The sequence below is a fragment of the Arachis duranensis genome, chromosome 10 (genome assembly GCF_000817695.3).
Source record: "Arachis duranensis cultivar V14167 chromosome 10, aradu.V14167.gnm2.J7QH, whole genome shotgun sequence".
In the NCBI taxonomy this organism is placed as follows: domain Eukaryota; kingdom Viridiplantae; phylum Streptophyta; class Magnoliopsida; order Fabales; family Fabaceae; genus Arachis; species Arachis duranensis.
Window position 1 is genome coordinate 778724 of NC_029781.3, and position 20651 is coordinate 799374.

Sequence of the window (20651 nt, forward strand, 5' to 3'; positions counted from 1 at the left end):
TTAGTGTTTCTGTGTCCTTCCTATGAAAATGGACATAAAATACACTAATTCAGTGTCCTGAACACAATGTTTCTGTCCATGTTTCATCTGTCAAACACGATTTTGTATTTCCGTGTCCTTGTCTCAGTGTCCCGTCTCTGAAAACAAATGCAGCCTAAAATCCATATTAGTCTCTCATTATTTTCCATGGCTAATGTTAAGCTAATTGATTATACTTCTCCATTAACATTTTCGAACAAACACCACGATAATTATTAATAAATCTCGTAAAATCAAACAATAAAAAACAAAAAGAACCTAACTTGGTATATCCCAAACAGGCTGGTTTTGTTGTTGTTACAAATCCACGAGAATTTTTCTAGAGAATAACTAAGCGAGATTGTGATCATATCGTTAGCTAAATGCTCATAAACTAAGGCATGGGATTAAATTAAAAATATATGAAAGAAGAGGAAACTAAACTAAGGATATTGTGACGGATGTAACCATGTAGAACCGCCACTAAATATATAGCTATTATATTGTAAAGTCGGCTTTTTCAATGTAATGCAATTTGCTACCAACCAAGAAGAGTGTATATTCTGACTTGAAGAATCAGCTACAACCTTGTCCATCTTTGTCGAGTGAGGCACTTGATGTGCTCGTTATTATTGTCTATTAAAGGGAATCATTGTATTATCTTTGTGATTAAGAAATACTTAATTAATATACTTTTTGATAAGCATTTTTCACATTATATAAGGAGAGGGAGTTGGTCTTGCTTGCTGCGTTTCTAAATTTGTATCTTCATTCTGCACAAGTTCAGCATATTCATTATTTGTATTGGAAATGGTATCTTTTATATTGGCTAGAAAGAACTCATCAGTTAATAAGCTTTCTAGTTTTGACTTTGGTGAAAACTTAAGTACAGTCGACTTCACGTGAAGTTAATAATTGAGAGTTATTAGATGATTTGATTGATTTGACTCAATTTTCATCTAACGACTTTCAACTATCAACTTCACGTGAAGTCGAATACACCTGAGTTTTCACCTTTGACTTTTTTCTTTGTTACTTGTTATATACACATTCATTCGTTACCATATATACATGCAGGAAACTTCTGAAGTGGTTGATGGGAATTGGAAGGTGGAGGCGGTGGAGCTGGAGCAGCTGGTGGCGGTAGATGGAAAGGTTGATTGGAAAGGGAGAAGAGCTCTCAAAAATAAACATGGTGGAATGATAGCTGCAATCCCCATGCTAGGTACATCCTAAGATTTTAGGGTTAAGTATCTGTATGTCACCTAATTATTTCAGTTCATATGCATTTATTTTTATATAAAATTAATAGTTAAAATTTATTAAATAATAATTTAATTAAATATATCAAATTATTTAATACTTTTTAATAAATAATTTTATATAAAAATAATTATTCGTGAATTTTCACCGACTATTATTGGTGAATAGTAAAATGAATTTGATATGGTTACGTGGGATATGCATGGAATGGATGGATGCAGTGACGCTTGGTTTCGAGAACTTGGCGACATTCTCGCTGGCGGTGAACGGGGTGCCATACTTCAACGGAGAAATGCACTATGATCTGGCCGATGCGGCTAACATGCTCACCACCTATCTGGGTGTAAGTTACATCCTTGCCCTTTTGGTCGCCGTGGTTGCTGACACCTGGCTTGGCAGATACAAATCCGTTCTTATTTCTGGCTCCCTCGACTTTCTGGTACAGTGAGTTAAATTAGCACCTATACATTACGTTTTCGTATTATACAAAATATATGTATTTATGTCTAAAAATACAGTGATAGTTTAAAAAGAATATTTCATTATTATGATATTTAAATTTAACCCTAAATAATAACCACACTCAAATTAGCCACAAATTATAGAGTTCATATATAGACAGAATAGACTCAAGTTAGCTTAATTAAACTTCCTCTCGCCTTTAATTATATATATATATACACATAAGCACTTGATTATCAATTTATCATTGTGGTCAAACATAATTATGGATATATATAGTTATTAGTATTTTTTAAAATTAACATAGTTTTATGTGTAGATCAGCAAAATTGGGTGTGTCTGTACTCTCAATGTAGTTTTTTTATCCTCAGACACAGACGCGCAAAATCATATTAAAATTTAAAACAAGCTGACCAAATTGTACATTTGGATTGTAGACAACAAATTTATTGCCATATACTGTATTTTATAGCATCACATAATTAAACCTTTATCCTACCATATATTTTAATTTTTTTATAACGAATAGAATTTAATTTTTAATTCACTTTTTTCAAAAAAAAAAAAACAATTAGGAATACATTTTCTAGTTTAAGATAACATGTACGGTAGTAAGTAGTAACTATGACTATCAACTGCTTGTAATAATGTCTGAATGAAAATTTGAGGTGATATTGTGAAATGTGAACTATGTTATGCAGGGACTTGCATTGATCACGGTACAAGCGCACTATTCTAGCCTTAAGCCGCCCCCTTGCAATGTGTTTGATCCAAGATTCCACTGTGAGAAACTCAAAAGAGGCCAAGAAGCATTTCTCTACATTGGCTTGTACTTGTTGGCATTTGGAAGTGCAGGGGTCAAAGCTTCTTTGCCATCACATGGTGCTGACCAGTTTGATGAAACAGACCCAAAAGAATCAAGGCTGATGTCAACATTCTTCAACACACTCTTGCTTGCAGTGTGCCTTGGTGGTGCTGTCAGCTTAACCTTCATTGTGTGGATACAAATCCATAAAGGATGGGATTGGGGATTTGGGATTGGCACCATTGCTATGTTACTTGGCATCATTATCTTTGCTGTTGCATTGCCACTATACAGAATTCATCCTGCTAAAGGAACAAGTGCTTTACTTGAGATCGTGCAGGTATCTGTTGTATACATGCCTTAATGGTGTTGGTTTTAACTTAATCAGCATTACTCTCGAATTTCGATAAGCTTAATACCCCAGACGATGATGTCTATAATGGTTGCAAACTCCTTATTGTACTTATTCATGTGTTTTAATTTCCAGGTCTATGTTGCTGCAATCCGGAATAGAAGACTTACCCTTCCTGAAGATCCTGCAGAACTATATGAGATTGAGCAGGACAAGGAAGCTGCTTTGGAAACAGAGTTTCTACCTCATAGAGATATTTACAGGTTCAATTTTCCTTCTTGTAACTGTTAAAGCACACATATAGTTCTATTGCATGCCTCTTTGCCATAATAAAGAAGTAAAATTGATACAAGGCTAGAGTAAAAGGTCTAATAATATCTATATTTTGTAAATTAATTAAAACATGTGGATTTGGATAGTCTACACTTTGATGAACCCTAAAAGATCTTGGCTATGAAAAATGTGCCATATTGGTCAAAGAACTCAGCATTTGCAATTAGTATATATCATTCCAATTCCAATTCCAATGTCTTTGGTTTTGTAGTTCTGAACAGAAGCTTCTTTTTTCACAGGTTTTTGGACAAAGCAGCCATCCAAACAAAACCTAATGATCAATCTGAGAAACCACAGGCTCAAAGCCCATGGAAGCTTTGCAGAGTTACACAAGTAGAAAATGCAAAAATCCTTCTTAGTATGGTCCCGATTTTCTGCTGCACAATCATAATGACCCTTTGCCTGGCTCAACTCCAAACATTTTCTATCCAACAAGGCTATACAATGGACACCAGATTCATCAATAATTTCCACATCCCACCAGCATCCCTCCCAATCATCCCAGTCACATTCTTAATCATAATTGTTCCAATCTACGACCGCATCTTTGTGCCTCTTCTGCGCAGATTCACCGGTATTCCCACTGGAGTCACGCACTTGCAGCGCATAGGAGTAGGTCTAGTACTCTCTTGCATATCAATGGCAGCGGCTTCAATAATGGAAGTGAAGAGAAAACAAGTCGCAAGAGACCATAACATGCTTGATGCTATACCAGTACTTCAGCCATTGCCAATAAGCACATTCTGGCTTTCTTTTCAATACTTCATATTTGGCATAGCTGACATGTTTACCTATGTGGGGTTGCTTCAGTTTTTCTATTCAGAAGCACCAAAAGGGCTTAAATCTACATCAACATGCTTCCTTTGGACTTCAATGGCACTCGGGTATTTTCTAAGTACTATTGTGGTGAAATGTGTGAATGGTGCAACCAAGCATCACACTAATAGTAGGGGATGGTTAGCAGGGAACAACATTAACAGAAACCATCTAAACCTTTTCTACTTGTTCCTATCTGTGGTGAGCTTCATCAACTTCATAATCTATTTGTTTGTTTCAAAGATGTACAAGTACCGGCCTCAACAACCTATAGTGCCAGATGACAATTCAAAATCAAAGGAATGATTATTGTTTACAAGGAAGAAGAAAAAAAAAAGTAATAAAGATGGGTTATCATAAGGAGTAAATAATTGTTGGTTGTTTTGTGAGCCTCTTTTTCTATTCCTCACAATTTGGAGGCTTTTTGTCTCAAGATTTTCACAATCCACATATGGATCTTACTATCCACTCCATACCTTTTGAGAGAAATTAATCTCCATTCTAATCTTTTTTTCTATCTACATTCAGTGTTTTTTTGTTATGATTTTGTCTTCATATTATGTATATATTATTCATTTTGAAATTTGTGAAAGTTAATTTTTTTTATATAAATCACATACTTAAACCTATTGGTAAAGAGAGAAAAAAAAACTATTGATAAGTGTAAGTAAAAATCATTACATGGTTATTCAAGACTCATCATTACGTAAAAAATTGGATGATATCTAATGTTAAATTTAAGTTTTTATTATTTTCTTTCTTATATTTATTTTTAGTTTCACTTATGGAATTAAAGATAAAAGAATAAAAAATTACACTTTATTTTTTCTAAGTGTTGAAAAAATTAGAGAAGATCCCTTTTTAAATAAAGTTGTTTTTAAATAAAGTTGTTTGTAGTTATGTAAAGGTGTCCAAGTTCCAAAGCTTCACAAATGGCAACATAACCTGACAAGTAATTAACAAGTCTAAGCCACGTAATGCACCTTGCATGCCTACCACGTCCCCTTCTCCTTCCTCTATATCACTTCCAATTCACTCTCATCTCTTCCAACAAAACAATAATGGCTTCGGCGGACAAGTCAGCGGGCCCCACACCACCGGGGCAATCCATGAGCGTGGGGCAGCACATGCTAGACAAGGGCGCCATGATGCTTCAGTCCCTCAAACCCGTGAAGCAGTTCAGCCACCACGTTTGCTCCTTCGCCATCTACAGCCACGACATGTCTCGCCAGATCGAGACTCACCACTACTGCTCCCGCCTCAACCAGGACTTCCTCCAGTGCGCCGTCTACGACTCCGACGACGCCAACGCCCGCCTCCTTGGTCTAATTATTCCCTCACTTCCCATGCGTGTTTCTTCTTGTTATTAAAACTAACTCGCTCACTCCATATGAATTTGTGCCAGGTGTGGAGTACATTATTTCTGATAGAATCTTTGAAGATCTGCCTGACGAGGAAAAGAAGCTTTGGCACTCTCATGCTTATGAGGTTTTTCACTTTATTCTCTGTTTTTTTTTTTTTTCCTGTGTCATAAATATTTTATCTTAGACTGATTTGGATGGTGCAGGTCAAGTTGGGTCTATTAATAAGCCCAAGAGTTCCAGAGATGATTGCCATGCCTGATCTTGAAAACCTTGCTAAATCCTATGGAAAATTCTGGTGTACTTGGCAGGCCGATAGAGGTTAACAATCTTTGTGTTATTATATTGTTGGAGTTTAATTAAGCTTAGTTTTATGTGTTATTATTGGTGCAGGAGATAGGGTTCCACTGGGTGCACCAGCACTAATGATGTCACCACAAGGGGTGAGGCCTGGGCTGGTGAGGCCAGATCTGGTGCATCAGAGGGATGCAAAGTATCATGTTGCCTCAGACAGCTATAAGACCTCAAGGCTTGAGATCCCTGAGCCTGAGATGATTAGCCCTTTCGCTGATTATTGGAAGCAGCATGGCAAAGGGTTTGCCATTGACATTGTGGATACTGAGATGATACTCAGGGCACCTTTTCCTTGATGAGGGAACAAATCTAAAGTGATGAAATGTAATAGTGGATTGTCTCAAGTGTTTAGCTATTATCTAAGTGCTTGTCAATTAATAATTACGTTAGGAGTGAGTTGGGTTCTGTTCATGTAAAATGAATTTGTTGTATTGATTCCTCATATGACACCTGAATCCTCATAGTAAATATAGCCGTTAATTTAATCTATCGTCAATCAGCATTATATATAATATGAATGATTTTAATTCTAGTATACCTTGTGGACTATTTAATATGAACAACTCAGAGAAGTTAGGAAGTGGTTAGAGTGTAAGAGAGAAATGAACCAAACGAGAAGGATTTGAATCCTCTAAAGTTTGAGTTTGAATTTCACTTTAGAGAGTAAAGTATGAATTTTAACCATTAATTTCATAGGTGAGTCCAATAATAAATATGAAAGAGAAATTATTCAAAGTAAAAGATTATATCTAAAGTAAAATTCAAATTTTAGAGGATTCAAATCCAACAGAGAACTTACTATTGCTTATTCAATAGAATAGAATGAGAGATCACATATTGCTTTAGTTGCAATTAATAGTATAAATAGCTAGCTTTAACTAAGAGTGCCAACTTGCTATAAACATCTAGTAGCCACCAACTATCACTAACTGCTATAACTGAATCCGATTTATTACAATAATACCCTGCAATAGTCATTGTTGAGCTTATTGTATATTTTTACACACGATATTAAAAAATGTTTGGGAGTCAAAGATAGTCATAATTTGTCTTTTTGACTTTTATTTGTATTTATTAATTATCGCTAGAATAAATACATCGGATTAGATGTAATAAGATTTTAATTATAGATGTTAGTAATTTTGAATTAGGAAATTGTCCTTTATAATTTACAAGTAAGTCTTTGGTTCTTTCCCTGTATTTTCACTCCAGGTCGGAGACAATTTATTTGAAGCTGCTGCTTTAATTAATTGCAGAGAAGGAACCATGAAGAAGAGCTTGAAAGAGACGCGAAGGAAGGTAATGGATAATTATATGATAATTTGATGAATGATCAATTTTATACTAATATGTCATATTGAGAGATCAATTTATAATGGATTCACTGCATTACTCAGTCAAGGACCCGCATTGTCAATAACAGGTATGCACCATTGTCACACTCACATTACTAATCAAGTGCTTATAATATATTTGTTTACAAATTAATTAGGACATAAATATTTTAAAAAGAGCAAGTAGTCCAACGCAAATCCATGCAGTGTAGCTTATAGAAAATTGCATGGACTTCAGCAGTAGCAGCTGACATCTTCAAACTTGTTAATACCTTATATAATAATTGTTTCTATTTCAATTTTCAAGTGTTAGCATAAGCATTATCCAGATTTTGACTTGGTGAACTTCCCAGAAGATGGTGTATATCAATTTTTAAAATATATTTAATCTGACTATGTTATCAAGATATATATTCTGTTCTATATAGCTCTAGTTCATCAAACGGAGCTCGCAGCCTCACACAGTTAAATTTGGAAAGGTATGATGTCCGGTTTTTGGAGGATGGCAAGCACAAAAATCATCTTTGAATATGCTACCTTTTCTATTCTCCTGCTTATATCATTATCCTATGTAGCTACAAGCCTTAATGTTAAACTGGTCACATCCTAAGGCTTAACCTTCAGAACTCACACATCTGTGGCATGGAATGGTCTCCCTTAAGTGGTCAGTTAAATCCTTCATTTACATACTTAAAACGTCTGATTCACTTGGACCTTAGTCATAATAATTTCCAAGGAGTCCCCATTCCAAAATTTATAGGATCTCTTGGTATGTTGAGTTACCTTGACCTATCTTGGGCAAACTTTTCTGGAATGGTCCCTTCTCAAGTTGGAAATTTGTCAAATTTGCATTATTTAGATATCTCAAGTCTAACAGCATCATCAATATGGGTTAGAGATATAAGCTGGCTTTCTCTTTTGTCTAACCTTCAATATCTAAACATGAATTTTGTTAACATTAGCTCCCCATCAACTGAGTTGTTTCGAGCTGTAAATATGATTCCGTCGCTGCTAGAGTTACATTTGTCTTTTTGCAATCTTGATACTCTCCCTCCATCACTTCCATTTCAAAACATTACATCACTTTCCATTCTTGACCTCTCTTTCAATGATTTCAGTTCCACAATAATACCTTCTTGGTTGTTTAATATAAGCACACTCACAGAAATAAATCTTTATTTTTCATATCTCAGTGGCCCCCTTAGTAGTAAGTTTGGGAGAGGGAAACTCTGCAAACTTCAGCAGATACACCTGTCAAACAATTACCAGCTTACTGGGGATATATCTGAATTGTTGGAAGCCTTGTCTTGTAGCAACCAAACTCTAGAGTGGCTCTTACTGAGTTCAAATCAACTAACTGGGAAATTGCCTAATTCTTTATGGCAGTTTAACTCTCTGGTGGAACTTGATCTGTCAAACAACTCACTCTCAGGTCCAATACCAGCATCTGCAGGCAATTTATCCAGTCTAGTTTCACTGAACCTGCAAGGAAACATGATGAATGGTGAAGTTCCAGAAAGTATTGGTCAACTAACCAAGTTGTCAACTCTAAATCTGCTCCAAAACTTTTGGGAAGGTACAATGACCAATATTCATTTCCATAATCTGACAAATCTCATGTCGTTCTCTATATCATCCAAAAATAAGTCACTGGCTTTGAAAGTGACGCATGACTGGGTTCCCCGTTTTCACCACTTACATAATGTGGAAATTCGTGACTGTCAAGTTGGCCCAGCATTTCCTAACTGGCTCAGAAACCTGAAGTCCCTGTTTAGTGACATAGTTTTAGTCCTAGAAAATGTCGGAATCTCGGAGGAGATACCCCTTTGGCTTTTCAACATATCCTCCCAAATTTGGCAGCTTGATCTTTCTCACAACGATATATTTGGTTACCTTCCCAAAGCATTGAACTTCTCTTCCTCATATTCACCCACTGTTAACTTAGCTTTCAACCAGTTGAAGGGTTCTCTCCCACTTTGGTCTGGTGTGCTGCACTCTACCTAAGGAACAATTTCCTTTCCGGAAAAATACCAGTTGATATTGGCAGAGAGATGTCACAATTGACAGAGTTGGACCTCTCAAATAACTACTTGAGTGGGAGCATTCCTCTATCTATTAATAAGATGAAAAGTCTTAGTTATCTTGATCTTTCTAACAACCATTTGGTGGGAGAAATACCCATATTTTGGATGGGTTTGCAGAGGTTGGGAATTATTGATCTATCCAATAACAGTTTCTCAGGTGGAATTCCAACCTCAATATGCTCACTGCCTTCACTTTTTATCTTAGACTTGAGCAACAATAACCTCTCCACAGACTTGTCTTCGGTTTTTCAAAATTGTACTAAACTGGAAACTCTTGTGCTAAGAAACAATAGGCTTTTTGGGTCCATTCCAAAAGATGCCACTAAAAATCTTCCTTTACTTGCTGAGTTTTTTTTGGTGAAGAAAGGGGGGTCAACGACCCCAACAGAAAAAGAAAAACAAAAGGAAAGAAAAAACACCACCTAAAGAATCCCTCTCAATCTGAGATAACCCATACAATCAGAAGAAAGAGCATTGAAAATATCAGGAATAGAATCTTCAATGATGTGGAGACCTAGCGGCATTGATTGCCCCTTCTTTGCTAGAATGTCCGCCACTTGATTTGCTTCGCGGAGAATGTGGTTCCACTGCACCTGTTGGATGCGACTTGATAAGATTCGGATTTCTTCTACAAGCGATGCACAAGAGTGAAGGGCAGGACATCCATGTTTAATGAAGTTGATAGCATCGAGAGAATCTGATTCCATGATAACATGGTTCCAGTTGTGAGTGATGGCCAGTTGGAGTCCTTTAATGACCCCCCATAATTCTGCATGCATAATAGAACAATTTCCAATATTACATGTGAACGCCTTTAGAAATCTGCCTAAATGATTACGGACAACTCCGCCACAAGCAGCATTGTTGTTGATGGAAAAGTAGGAACCATCAACATTAATCTTGATTATACTTTCAGGAGGGGGGTACCAACGAACAAGACACCCTGTGGAGTTAGTAACTTGCTTTGGTATGATGAGGTTATGTAGCGCTCTTTTAATCTCAGAGCTCCTCACTTTAATGGACTCTGCCACGGCTGCTGGGTTAGTGATAATTCCTTCAAAGATGAATTTGTTGCGGAAGTACCATAGGGAGGAAATCGCAACCCCAAAGGTGCAAGGCCACTCATTTGTCTTGGAGAGGTTGTGAATGAGCCAATCGTGCCTGCCAAGATTGTAAAACTCTTTCACTTGGTCTTTAGGTCGAAGAAATTGCCATACAAGAGAGGCAAAAGAGCAACCTCTTAGCACATGTAGACTTGTTTCCTCATTTATGTGACATCTTGGACACTGATCATTGTGTGTTAGGTGTCTTCGTTTCCTCTCTATGTTGGTCAAGATAGCATCATGCGCCACTAGCCAGATGAAGGATTTAATCCTTTCAGGTCCCTTCCAGCTCCATGCAAGCTTGAACACTCGATCATGTGACACCTAGTCATTTTGAATGGCGTGGTAGGCTGTTTTTAAGCTGAATGATCCGTCCGAAGAGGGTGCCCAGGCTATATAATCCTCCGATCTCCAAGGGGACGGTGGAACAAGGCTCATTATCTTGCTAATCACATCATCTGGCAGCCACTCCTTTAATCTGGTAACATCCCAGCCGCCTGAAACCGAAAGGACATCAGTTAGAGATATATTTAAATCGACTTCATTAATTACCTGTAATGTCTGTTGGCTCAATCTTCCAATGTTTGGGACCCAGTTATGTGTCCAGAATTTAATTTGAGAGCCATCACCAACTCTCCACACAATATTCTTCTCCACATCTTGCCAAGCTGAGCAGATCCCTTTCCAAAGGTTTGATTCACTGCGTCTTCTCTCAACTTGTGGAATAATGTCATTGCCACATTTGTATTTTGCTCTGAGAACTCTTGCCCATAAGGAATCTTTGCTTTCAATAAGCCCCCAACCAGCTTTCATCATATACGCGTGGTTTAGGTCCTTTGCATGCCGCAGTCCTAGACCTCCCGACTGTTTCGCTTTAGTTATGGTGTTCCAATTCAGCAAATGCACTTTTTTTGAGTTGTCTGTCTCACCCCAAATAAAATTCCTGCATTTACGGTCAATGGCATTACAAGTAGATATAGGTAAAATAGCAGATTGCATTGTATATGTAGGAATAGAAGATAGAGTTGATTTCACCAGAGTAGTTTTTCCTGCGAGAGAGAGGGAAGACGCTTTCCAACTGTTAAGCCTTAACTGGAAACATCCCTGAAGACCTATGTCATCTACCTTTACTTCATTTATTAGATCTTGCAGAAAACAGAATATCAGGTTCTATTCCTGCATGTTTAGGAGATGTGCACGGTTACAAACTGCCTCAAACATCTTTCAAATATCTGATGTATTCATTTGTTTTTGAAGACCATGTACCATACACGAGGCATATAGAGTTGGTCTTCGATGGCAGAATAGTGGACTATATCAACCAGATGGTAGTGCATTCAACCATTGATCTTTCTAAAAATGATCTTACTGGAGAGATACCAGAAAAGTTGAGTGAGCTAGTTCACTTGGGTGCCTTGAATTTGTCATGGAATCATCTCACTGGTAACATACCAAGCAACATTGGATCATTGACTGACTTGGAAAGCCTTGATCTTTCCCACAACCATCTTTCGGGTTCAATCCCACCAAGCATGACTTCAATGACTTTCTTGAGTCATTTGAACTTGTCATACAACAACTTCTCAGGACAGATTCCAGTAGCTAATCAGTTTGGGACATTCAGTGATCCATCGATTTATGAGGGCAACCCACATCTTTGTGGAACACCACTGCCAACTAACTGCTGCTCATTAATGTTGCCACCAAGAGATGAAGAAGAAGATGCAAATGAAGGTGAAAGGTTCTGGTTATATGGAAGCATTGCTTTTGGGTACATCACGGGCTTCTGGGTGGTATGCGGCAGTTTGGTATTGAAGAGGTCTTGGAGACACGCCTATTTTAGTTTTGTCTATGACATGATCACATGAGAGATAAGTTACTGATCTTTATTGCTGTTAATATGGTTCGTGCGAAATGCAGGTTTGGATTGGAAACAAACTGAGACGACACCCATAAAGTGGGGAGTGGATTCTTTTCGGGGTGGAAAAAAATTGTCCAGTGTTTAATCTCATCTTTTATTATTCTCTGTCTCCTCTTTATTTTTGGTCCTAATGTTAGGTAGACAAAAAAAACAGCAAGAACTTGCCTTATTTAGTATTTATTAATTGTCGCAACAATTAATGAATGCTAAATAAGACAAGTTATGACTGTTTTTGGCTGGTTTTCTTTGGTTACCAAATATTTCCGTAAAATTAAAGGCGAGAGATCACACTTTATTCTCTTAAGTGTTAAAAAAATAAATGGGAGAGTATCTATTTCCCATAAAATGTGTACCATAGTAATTAGTTTTCCCTTTCATTTCTTTTTATTTATGCAGTAATTCATTTTAGTATATAAATAATATTTTTGTTTAAAAAAGACATTAAATGTAAAATTAGCACTAATTATTAATGCCTTGTTTTTGAAAATTTAACACAAAAGGAAAACTAATTTTATATTATTATTATTATTATTATTATTATTATTATTATTATTATCTTTTTAACATTATTCAATTAAAAGAGTATTATAATTAAGTGACACTCCATATTAAAAAAAAAGAAGTTAGTGACACTTAAATAGTTAAATTTTTAAACTTCTTTAATAAATTTGTCGTGTTAATATTAAGTTTAACTCTTAGCAATTTAAAGAATAATATTTATTTATATAATTATGTTTATAATAATATAATATCATAGAGAATAATATATATAACCAACATAAGATTAATTTTATTATTTTTTACGTCAAAATTTTTAATTATATAAAAATAAGGACAATGTACTTAAATAAATTAAAGGAGAGAAAGCTTTACCTGAATGTAACAATTGGAACTTCTTTACGTGCATGTCCTTTTTTATTAGAGTATTATCCCAAATAGGTCCCCAAAGATTTGACAATCCGACAGATTTGTCCCCCAAAAAAATTAACTAGGTCCCAGGTCCCTAAGATTACTAGATATATGCCATATAAGTCCCCAAGCCAGGTTGAACCGGTTAACACGACACTCTCTCTCCTACGTGGATGTTGTAGGTGTGACGTGTCAGGTAAAGCAACACGTGTCACGCTCAGGACAGATTAGTCCCTGAACACGTGGCTAAAACGACGTCGTTTTGGGACAACACCAAACGATGCCGTTTTGAGGGGACAGATTCGTCCCCAACTTTGTTCTCTGGTTCTCGAAACTTCGACTTTCTAAAGTCAAATAGGTCCCCAAAAATTTTGTTATAAGTCAAAAAGGTCCCTGAATTTATAGTATATATATCAAATTGGTCCCCTCAAATTAAGCAACTAGAACCATAATTAGAATCAAATCATGATAAAATTATCCAAAGTATGTCAAAATATGCAGTCTCAAGCACATGAAATTGCAGATCTCAAGTATAATTATAGTTAAACAATTAGAATTCGTCAGTAGGTAACTTGTATAAAAAAAATGTATCATTTCCCTTTCTCTTTGTAAAATTACAAGTATCCCAAACCCTCACCTAGATTTTACGACCTAACCCTTCATATTCTTCACCTCCATTAACGTTTATCCAAGTTCGTAATGGTGCTTTGACAGTGAGAATAGGGACTGCTTGGTGGTGGTGTGTTGTATATATCGCCATTGTTTGAAATAAGTTAAGTTAGTTTTTGCCGTATTAAATTGGCAGTAAAGAGTGAAGTATGATGAACGTGCATGTGATGTATGTTTAGAATAGATCAAAGACAGTTTGTTGCAGGTGTAGCTTAAATGAGAGATGTGAAGTGGTTACCGATAGATATTTGATAATAACAAAAATAATATAGGTATTTGAATTTTTTATTCTATTATGACGTTGTATTGTGTTGGTTGCTTGGTTAACTTGTGACAGAGTTTTATTTTTTGGTATTTAGATGAGTAAAGACATGGTACCTGTATTTTACCGTAGTGAAAGTTTTATTAGAGACAACAAAGGGGTACTTGTGTACATTAATGGAGAAATAAGAAAATTTCTTCCAATGGACATTGACTTGATTTGTTTCTTTGACCTATAGAAATTTTTCTTGAACTTGGGTTACCATGACCACAAGACAATGTATTAGTATGATCCCCTTTATTGACTGTAATTATACTTGAGATCTGCCATTTCATGTGCTTGAGACTACATATTTTGACATACTTTGGATAATTTTATCATGATTTGGTTCTAATTATGGTTCTAGTTGCTTAATTCGAGAGACCAATTTGATATATACTATAAATTCAGGGACCTTTTTGACTTATAACAAAATCTTTGGGGACCTATTTGACTTTAAAAAGTCGAAGTTTCGAGAACCAGGGAACAAAGATAGGGACGAATCTGTCCCCTCAAAACGATGTCGTTTGGCGTTGTCCCCAAAACGACGTCGTTTTAGCCACGTGTTCAGGGACTAATTTGTCCTGAGCGTGACACGTGTTGCTTTACCTGACACGTCACACCTACAACCTCCACGTAGGAGAGAGAGTGTCATGTTAACCGGTTCAACCTGGCTTGGGGACCTATATGGCATATATATAGTAATTTTAGGGACTTGGGACCTAGTTAATTTTTCTGGGGGACAAATCTGTCGGACCGACAAATCTTTGGGGACCTATTTGGGGTATTACTCTTTTTATTATTATGTAATCCGTGGGAGCTAACCACGGTTTCCTATTTACATATAAACAGTGCCAGCTTGCAACGGTTTATGAAAGAGAAGCTTTGAAGGTAAACCGTGGTAGGTCACTACGGTTTAGGAAGACAAAAATATGACCAAAAAATCCTATAGCTAGCCACGGTTTATGAGGAGAAAAATTCTATATATATATGAGCGAGATTGAAACTGTTGAAGAGATCATTATCACAGAATGGCAAGTGAAGAAGAGAGTTTTCTTGTCTTAGTGCATTGCTCTGAGAAAATTAAAAAAAAAAAGCAAAAATATGGTGTGAAGTTCACTGACAGAGAACCATTGAGTGTATTCATCAGTTCATCAAGTACTTTATCAGATATAAAGAACAGCATCTTGCAGAAGCTTGAGTTATTTGGGAGCAAGTGGGTGAAGAAGCTATTCTATAAGATTTCCATCGCAGTTGTCTCGACTGGTGTTAAGTATGATACGTTTGTGCTAGCGGCTGATGAAGATATTAGGGTTCTGTTTCATTGTGTTAGGAGTTTTTCGGAGGTCAGAATACACGAGCTGTATGCGAAGTTGGAGGTTGGTGTCGATAGTTCTGGGGCATCAGCTCCAGTTCATAGCTCGACTGCCGTAGGCGGTGCGTCTAGTTCGATGCCTGCGGCCGGACCATCTGTTCCGCAGGTCGCATCCCCTTTCTTCGCAGCTGATTTAGATCGAACGGAGGCAGTTGGTTCTGTACCGTTGGAGAATTCTGGGGTCTGGCAGCATGCATTTGAGGCGGATACCGGTGGTGGCATGATTCATGATGTTCAAGGTTTTGGGGAACCTGATCGAGTAAAGAATGCAATGCGGGATGATGACTCTGACCAGGAGCCTGTAGATATCATTGGGGACAGCGATGATGACACTGGTGCCAATCCACATGCACAGCACGGGCCTTCAAGTTTTGGCACACAGCAGTACCCTCCACACTTCTCCACTCTGAACTTGGAGGCTCTGGGTCAACAGGCGGACGGAGGTGCTACAATTGGGGGTTCTTCTACAGAATTTCAGATTGGGTAATCATTCCAGAATAAAGATGAAGCTGTTCTTTGTGTGAAGGACTATAGCATCCATCAAGGTGTTGAGTACAGAGTCTTGGAATCGGATCATCTGAAGTATCATGGAAAATGCAAGGAGTTCGGCAAGGGTTGTAGTTGGTTGATTCGCATATTGCTTCATGCACGAAAGGGCACTTGGGAGGTTAGGAGGTACAACGGTCTGCACACTTGCTTGGCGACCTCTATTTCCAGTGATCATCGTTAGCTTGATTACCACGTTATCTGTGCAAGGATTTTTCCGTTGGTTAGGACGATGATGCGGTTACGGTAAAGGTCTTGCAACAAGCAACAGAAGCTGATTATGGGTTCAGGCCTAGTTATAGGAAGGTTTGGATGGCAAAACAGAAGGCAGTAGCACAAATATATGGAGATTGGGAAGAGTCGTATGCCGAGTTGCCACGTTGGATGCTAGGGGTACAGTCGACCATGGCTGGGACAATCACTGTGTTGAAGACCTCTCCTGTTCGACTTGGGGATCAGGTCGATGAGTCAATGGTGTACTTTCATCGTCTTTTCTGGACATTTTCACCTTGCATAGAGGCCTTCCGGCATTGCAAGCCCCTCGTGAATATTGACGGCACCCACTTGTATGGCAAGTATGGAGGCACGTTACTGTTGGTGATAGCGCAGGATGGGAACTCGAACATCCTCCCGATAGCCTTCACCCTTGTAGAGGGAGAAAATGCGGAATCATGGTTATTATTCTTGTCCAACCTACAATCGCATGTGACGCCACAGGAGGGTATCCTTGTTATCACTGACAGGCATAATGGCATTAAGGCTGCACTTGAGGCCCCCGAGAATGGTTGACTGCCTCCACGTGCTTTTCGAGCGTACTGTATTCGTTATGTGGCAGCGAATTTTAGCCTTAGCTTCAAGGGTAAAGATGCAAGGAGGATGCTGGTGAATACTGCCTATGCAAAAACTGAAGCAAAGTTTTATTACTGGTTTGACATCATACGAATTGAGAATTCGGCCATGTGTGACTGGGCCAACCGGATGGAGTATGACAAGTGGACCCAACACGAGGATAGCGGTAGACGGTTCGGGCACATGACAACCAACATTAGTGAATGTGTGCCTATACGCCGACGCCGATCCACTCGCCTGTTGTCCGGTCTGTCGGGAACCTGCATCCTGGGAGGTGCATGCGACGACCCTCTGTGACGAGCCTCCTCGGTCAAAACAATCGGCCTAGGATCATGAAATGCAACATCTGGGGATAGGAATCTGTGGGCCACACGGTACCACCAGTCTAAGTACTCAGCTGATGGACCGGGGTCAGCTACTCGATTGATCGGTATGACTAAATCAACCCGGTTTTCCCAATGCAAATGCCACTCCTGATAATATTTGGAGAATCATCGATCTCCACCCCTTCCATCCTTCGCATGGAGCCAATCTATGTTCAGAGCCAACTGAGGGAGATGCTGAACACCGTCGAACTGCGGTACCACCCTATCCACCTGATGCCACTCAATCGCAGCAAAATATATCAGGCTAGTGACCGCCGTTCATAGCCTACGGTGCTCGTCAACTAGTATCTCCGGATGAAAACAGCAACAATCTCGGGAGAAGAATAAGGCTCCCACACGAACTGTATCGGAGAAGGTAACGTTAGGTAAGACCACAAGAGTAAACATGAACGACTACTTGTAAGAGTAATGACTACACGACTCACATCGTGGACACACAATCTATCCAAAGAAAGGCGTGCAGACACCACTTTTTGATCCCCTGCATCGTTTCTTGGTAGATATGTAGCCCACCTACAAGTTTCATTGAAAGCATGTCATAACGAACAACAACACATGAAATTGAACAAGTTATGGACCGAAAATAATAAACCGTACCTGGATGCAAGCGAAAACCCAAACACATCAAAACCACTAGGCCTCAAACTGGGAAACCTTCAGAAAATTCAAGACTATAGAAGCTGTAGTGGTCCGGCCAAGTTAACAACGTTTCTGTTTGTCCTACGACAAAGACATCTATACAACTAGGCCAGTGCCGTCGAGCCCCAGCTATATCTACCCAAGTCGTCCATCGATGCCAAATAAGGCAACCAGCGAAGGTGAACCCGGTTTGCATTCTTGTCCGCAAACAGTTGAGAGGACAACAACATCAGAATATAAGCACACGCGTATATACGCACGGTCTCTTCACTCGCGTCTGCTGGAAGAACCTGAAACCTCTCATGGAACCATGTGTAGCACACCGTCATCTGCTTGACTTTATTCTGCGGCGGTAACTCGCCAAACAACTCACAAAACCACACCCATGCGGGTCTTCCGTTCTCCATCAGATTCTCAAAGTCAGTCAGGCACCCACTAACGGCCTCTCCATTGATGGGCAAACTCAGCTGATATGCCATATCTTGCAAAGTGATGGTGCACTTCCCAAACGGCATGTGAAAGGTGTGGGTTTCAGGACGCCACCTCTCAATGAATGCGCTAAGTAGAGGCTCATTAACCCAGAACCACTGACTGTTCAGCCTAGCGAGGTGATACAAGCCAGCGGTCTCCAGATAAGGTATAATACGGTCGTGTAAAGGCATATTCTATTGTCTCTTGACACCGCTAATAACCCTAGTAGGCTGCAAAATATGAGTAAGGAAATCCTCAACATACGACCAATACTAATAATAGCAAATATAATTTAAAAAACTTATTATACACCCACATTGGTTTTCTATTTTTACTAATAATAGTAATCAAAATAACAAACAATGGCAATAATAATAATGATAATAACAATAGTTACTAACAAGGATAAGAATAACATTAATATGAATAATAATAACACTAATCCTAATAATAAAAAAATTAACAATAATAACAATACCAACAGGAATAATAATACTAACAACTTCCACTAATAATAATAATAGTAATAATAATATTAATAACAATAATAATAATAACAATAATAATAATAATAATAATAATAATAATAATAAGCTTGTATAACTAACCTCTTCGTCGATGTATCCAACCACGTGCGCAACGCCATTTAATCGGTACAGGCGAGTTTCGTCTTCCATAGCTCCACCACCCAACTAGTTAAAAAACTCAAAGCCTCCCCCTAAACCTCCAAGGCTCCCCGGATTCTCTCTCAACCACCCACCCTAAAAAATTTTGCTTTCCCACAAAAGTGATCTGTGATGACTTACAGCGGCTAATGAATTTATATTACTTCATACATAAAACGTGGTAGCCAGCAGGGTTTCATGCGCACAAGATTTCTTCATAAACCATGGTGACCAGTCACGGTTTCTACCTCCAAAATTCAAGTGTAAAACGTGCTAGACTACAGCGGTTTACCTTCATTGTTTCATGATGTAAATCGTGCCAACCTACAACGGTTTATATGTAAATTTAAAACCGTGGTTACCCACCACAGTTTACATATAAATGCAATCAGGACATGCACGTAAGGAAGATTCAATTGTTGTATATACGTAAAACTTTCTTTGTTTTATTTTAATCAAGTTAATTGCCCGATTAATTATTAATTTGGTAGATTAAAATATATTATAAAAAATAAAAAAAAGAATATTTAATAAGATATAAACTATATTAAATTTTACAATTTTAAAAAATATTGTAGTTATTTTTTAAAATTATTTTTTACTTTTAAAATAAATTATTATTATTATTATTATTATTATTATTATTATTATTATTACATTTACGGTGACAAAATTTTATTATTATTTTATTTATAAAATCTCTCTAGCTCTCGGTTATCAATGATTTTATTCTTAATATATATCTTTTATTATTATTTTTAGTAATTTATTTTATAAATAAAAATATTAATAATCATAATTGTAGATTTATTGAGTTAACCATAAGAGTTGTTGTTAGTGTTACTAGTTGCAATGCTGCCAATGCAATGAAAATTTGGGATCAACAGCATTATTTGACAATTAACTACGCCTGAAACGGTGCGTTTAGAATCGAAGGCTTAAAACTCATCGTCTTCGGTCCTTAGTGGTGGTGGATCTGAAATTCTGCAACCCCTCTACCAGATTCGCAACCCTTTGGCGAATTCAACAGTGTTAATCATCTTCGATTATAATCTCTCCACTGAGACTTAGATCAATCCATATTATTCGAGTCGCCACTACAAAAAAAATGGTGCTCACGTCCTCTGCACGTGACTACGTCAACCGCGTGCTGCAGGACATCTCCAGCATGAAGGTCCTAATCCTCGATTTCCAAACGGTACGCACCACGATCTCAACGAATCAATTCATTTTCTTTGATATAATTCTTCATTTATTGTTTCAATTATGATATTGGCGTTCATTTTTCCATATAATTGTAAACTCGTAAATATGTGTTGCTGGTTATGGTGTTGAGCTACAACATGGATGTGAAATGTGAAATTAATGGTGTAGGTGAGTATTGTGAGCGTTGTGTATTCAAATTAAATTGATGGATGTGAAATTTATAAGCCACATGACAAGAGAGGTACATAAGGATGGCAAAGCGGGTAGTCAAGACCCACCCCAAAAAACAAGGTGGATTAGTCTGTCTTGCAAAGTAAATTGGACTCAAAATTCTAACTCATTTCGTTTTATGGTGGGTGGGTTGACGGGTTAGCCTATTTAATTTTTTTCTAAAAAAAATAATTAAAAAATAAATATAAATAAAAATAA

The 20651-nt window shown here is 37.6% G+C and overlaps 5 protein-coding genes and 1 pseudogene across 5 annotated transcripts in view; 5 read left to right on the forward strand and 1 right to left on the reverse strand.

Moving 5' to 3' along the window:
• Nucleotides 1-720: 720 nt before the first annotated feature.
• Nucleotides 721-4590, forward strand: LOC107468201 (protein NRT1/ PTR FAMILY 4.5). The gene is made up of 6 exons (XM_016087458.3): nucleotides 721-831; nucleotides 1096-1243; nucleotides 1503-1720; nucleotides 2445-2888; nucleotides 3036-3163; nucleotides 3473-4590. Exons 1-6 carry the CDS (start codon nucleotides 829-831, stop codon nucleotides 4353-4355), a joined length of 1824 nt encoding a protein of 607 aa, XP_015942944.1. The 5' UTR covers nucleotides 721-828; the 3' UTR covers nucleotides 4356-4590.
• A 502-nt stretch (nucleotides 4591-5092) lies between these two features.
• LOC107468198 (oil body-associated protein 2A) lies at nucleotides 5093-6237 on the forward strand. The gene is made up of 4 exons (XM_016087456.3): nucleotides 5093-5372; nucleotides 5455-5537; nucleotides 5617-5731; nucleotides 5804-6237. The coding sequence occupies exons 1-4, from the start codon at nucleotides 5111-5113 to the stop codon at nucleotides 6058-6060; spliced, it is 717 nt and encodes a 238-aa protein (XP_015942942.1). The 5' UTR covers nucleotides 5093-5110; the 3' UTR covers nucleotides 6061-6237.
• Nucleotides 6238-7696: 1459 nt separating this feature from the next.
• On the forward strand, nucleotides 7697-12239 carry LOC107468073 (receptor-like protein EIX2; annotated as a pseudogene).
• A 2877-nt stretch (nucleotides 12240-15116) lies between these two features.
• Nucleotides 15117-17152, forward strand: LOC107468072 (uncharacterized). The gene is made up of 4 exons (XM_016087311.1): nucleotides 15117-15943; nucleotides 15995-16127; nucleotides 16235-16790; nucleotides 16842-17152. The coding sequence occupies exons 1-4, from the start codon at nucleotides 15117-15119 to the stop codon at nucleotides 17150-17152; spliced, it is 1827 nt and encodes a 608-aa protein (XP_015942797.1).
• A 194-nt stretch (nucleotides 17153-17346) lies between these two features.
• On the reverse strand, nucleotides 17347-18542 carry LOC107468071 (protein MAIN-LIKE 1-like). Its single transcript, XM_016087310.1, has 4 exons — nucleotides 17986-18542; nucleotides 17839-17886; nucleotides 17544-17754; nucleotides 17347-17451 (listed from the first exon to the last, which is right to left on the reverse strand). The coding sequence occupies exons 1-4, from the start codon at nucleotides 18540-18542 to the stop codon at nucleotides 17347-17349; spliced, it is 921 nt and encodes a 306-aa protein (XP_015942796.1).
• A 1382-nt stretch (nucleotides 18543-19924) lies between these two features.
• The window catches only part of LOC107468122 (vacuolar protein sorting-associated protein 45 homolog), a 14743-nt gene continuing 14016 nt past the window's right edge, over nucleotides 19925-20651 (forward strand). The window contains exon 1 of the mRNA XM_016087360.3: nucleotides 19925-20214. Coding sequence (XP_015942846.2) covers nucleotides 20125-20214 — 90 coding nt within the window. The 5' untranslated portion in view covers nucleotides 19925-20124. The remainder of the gene's footprint in view (nucleotides 20215-20651) is intronic.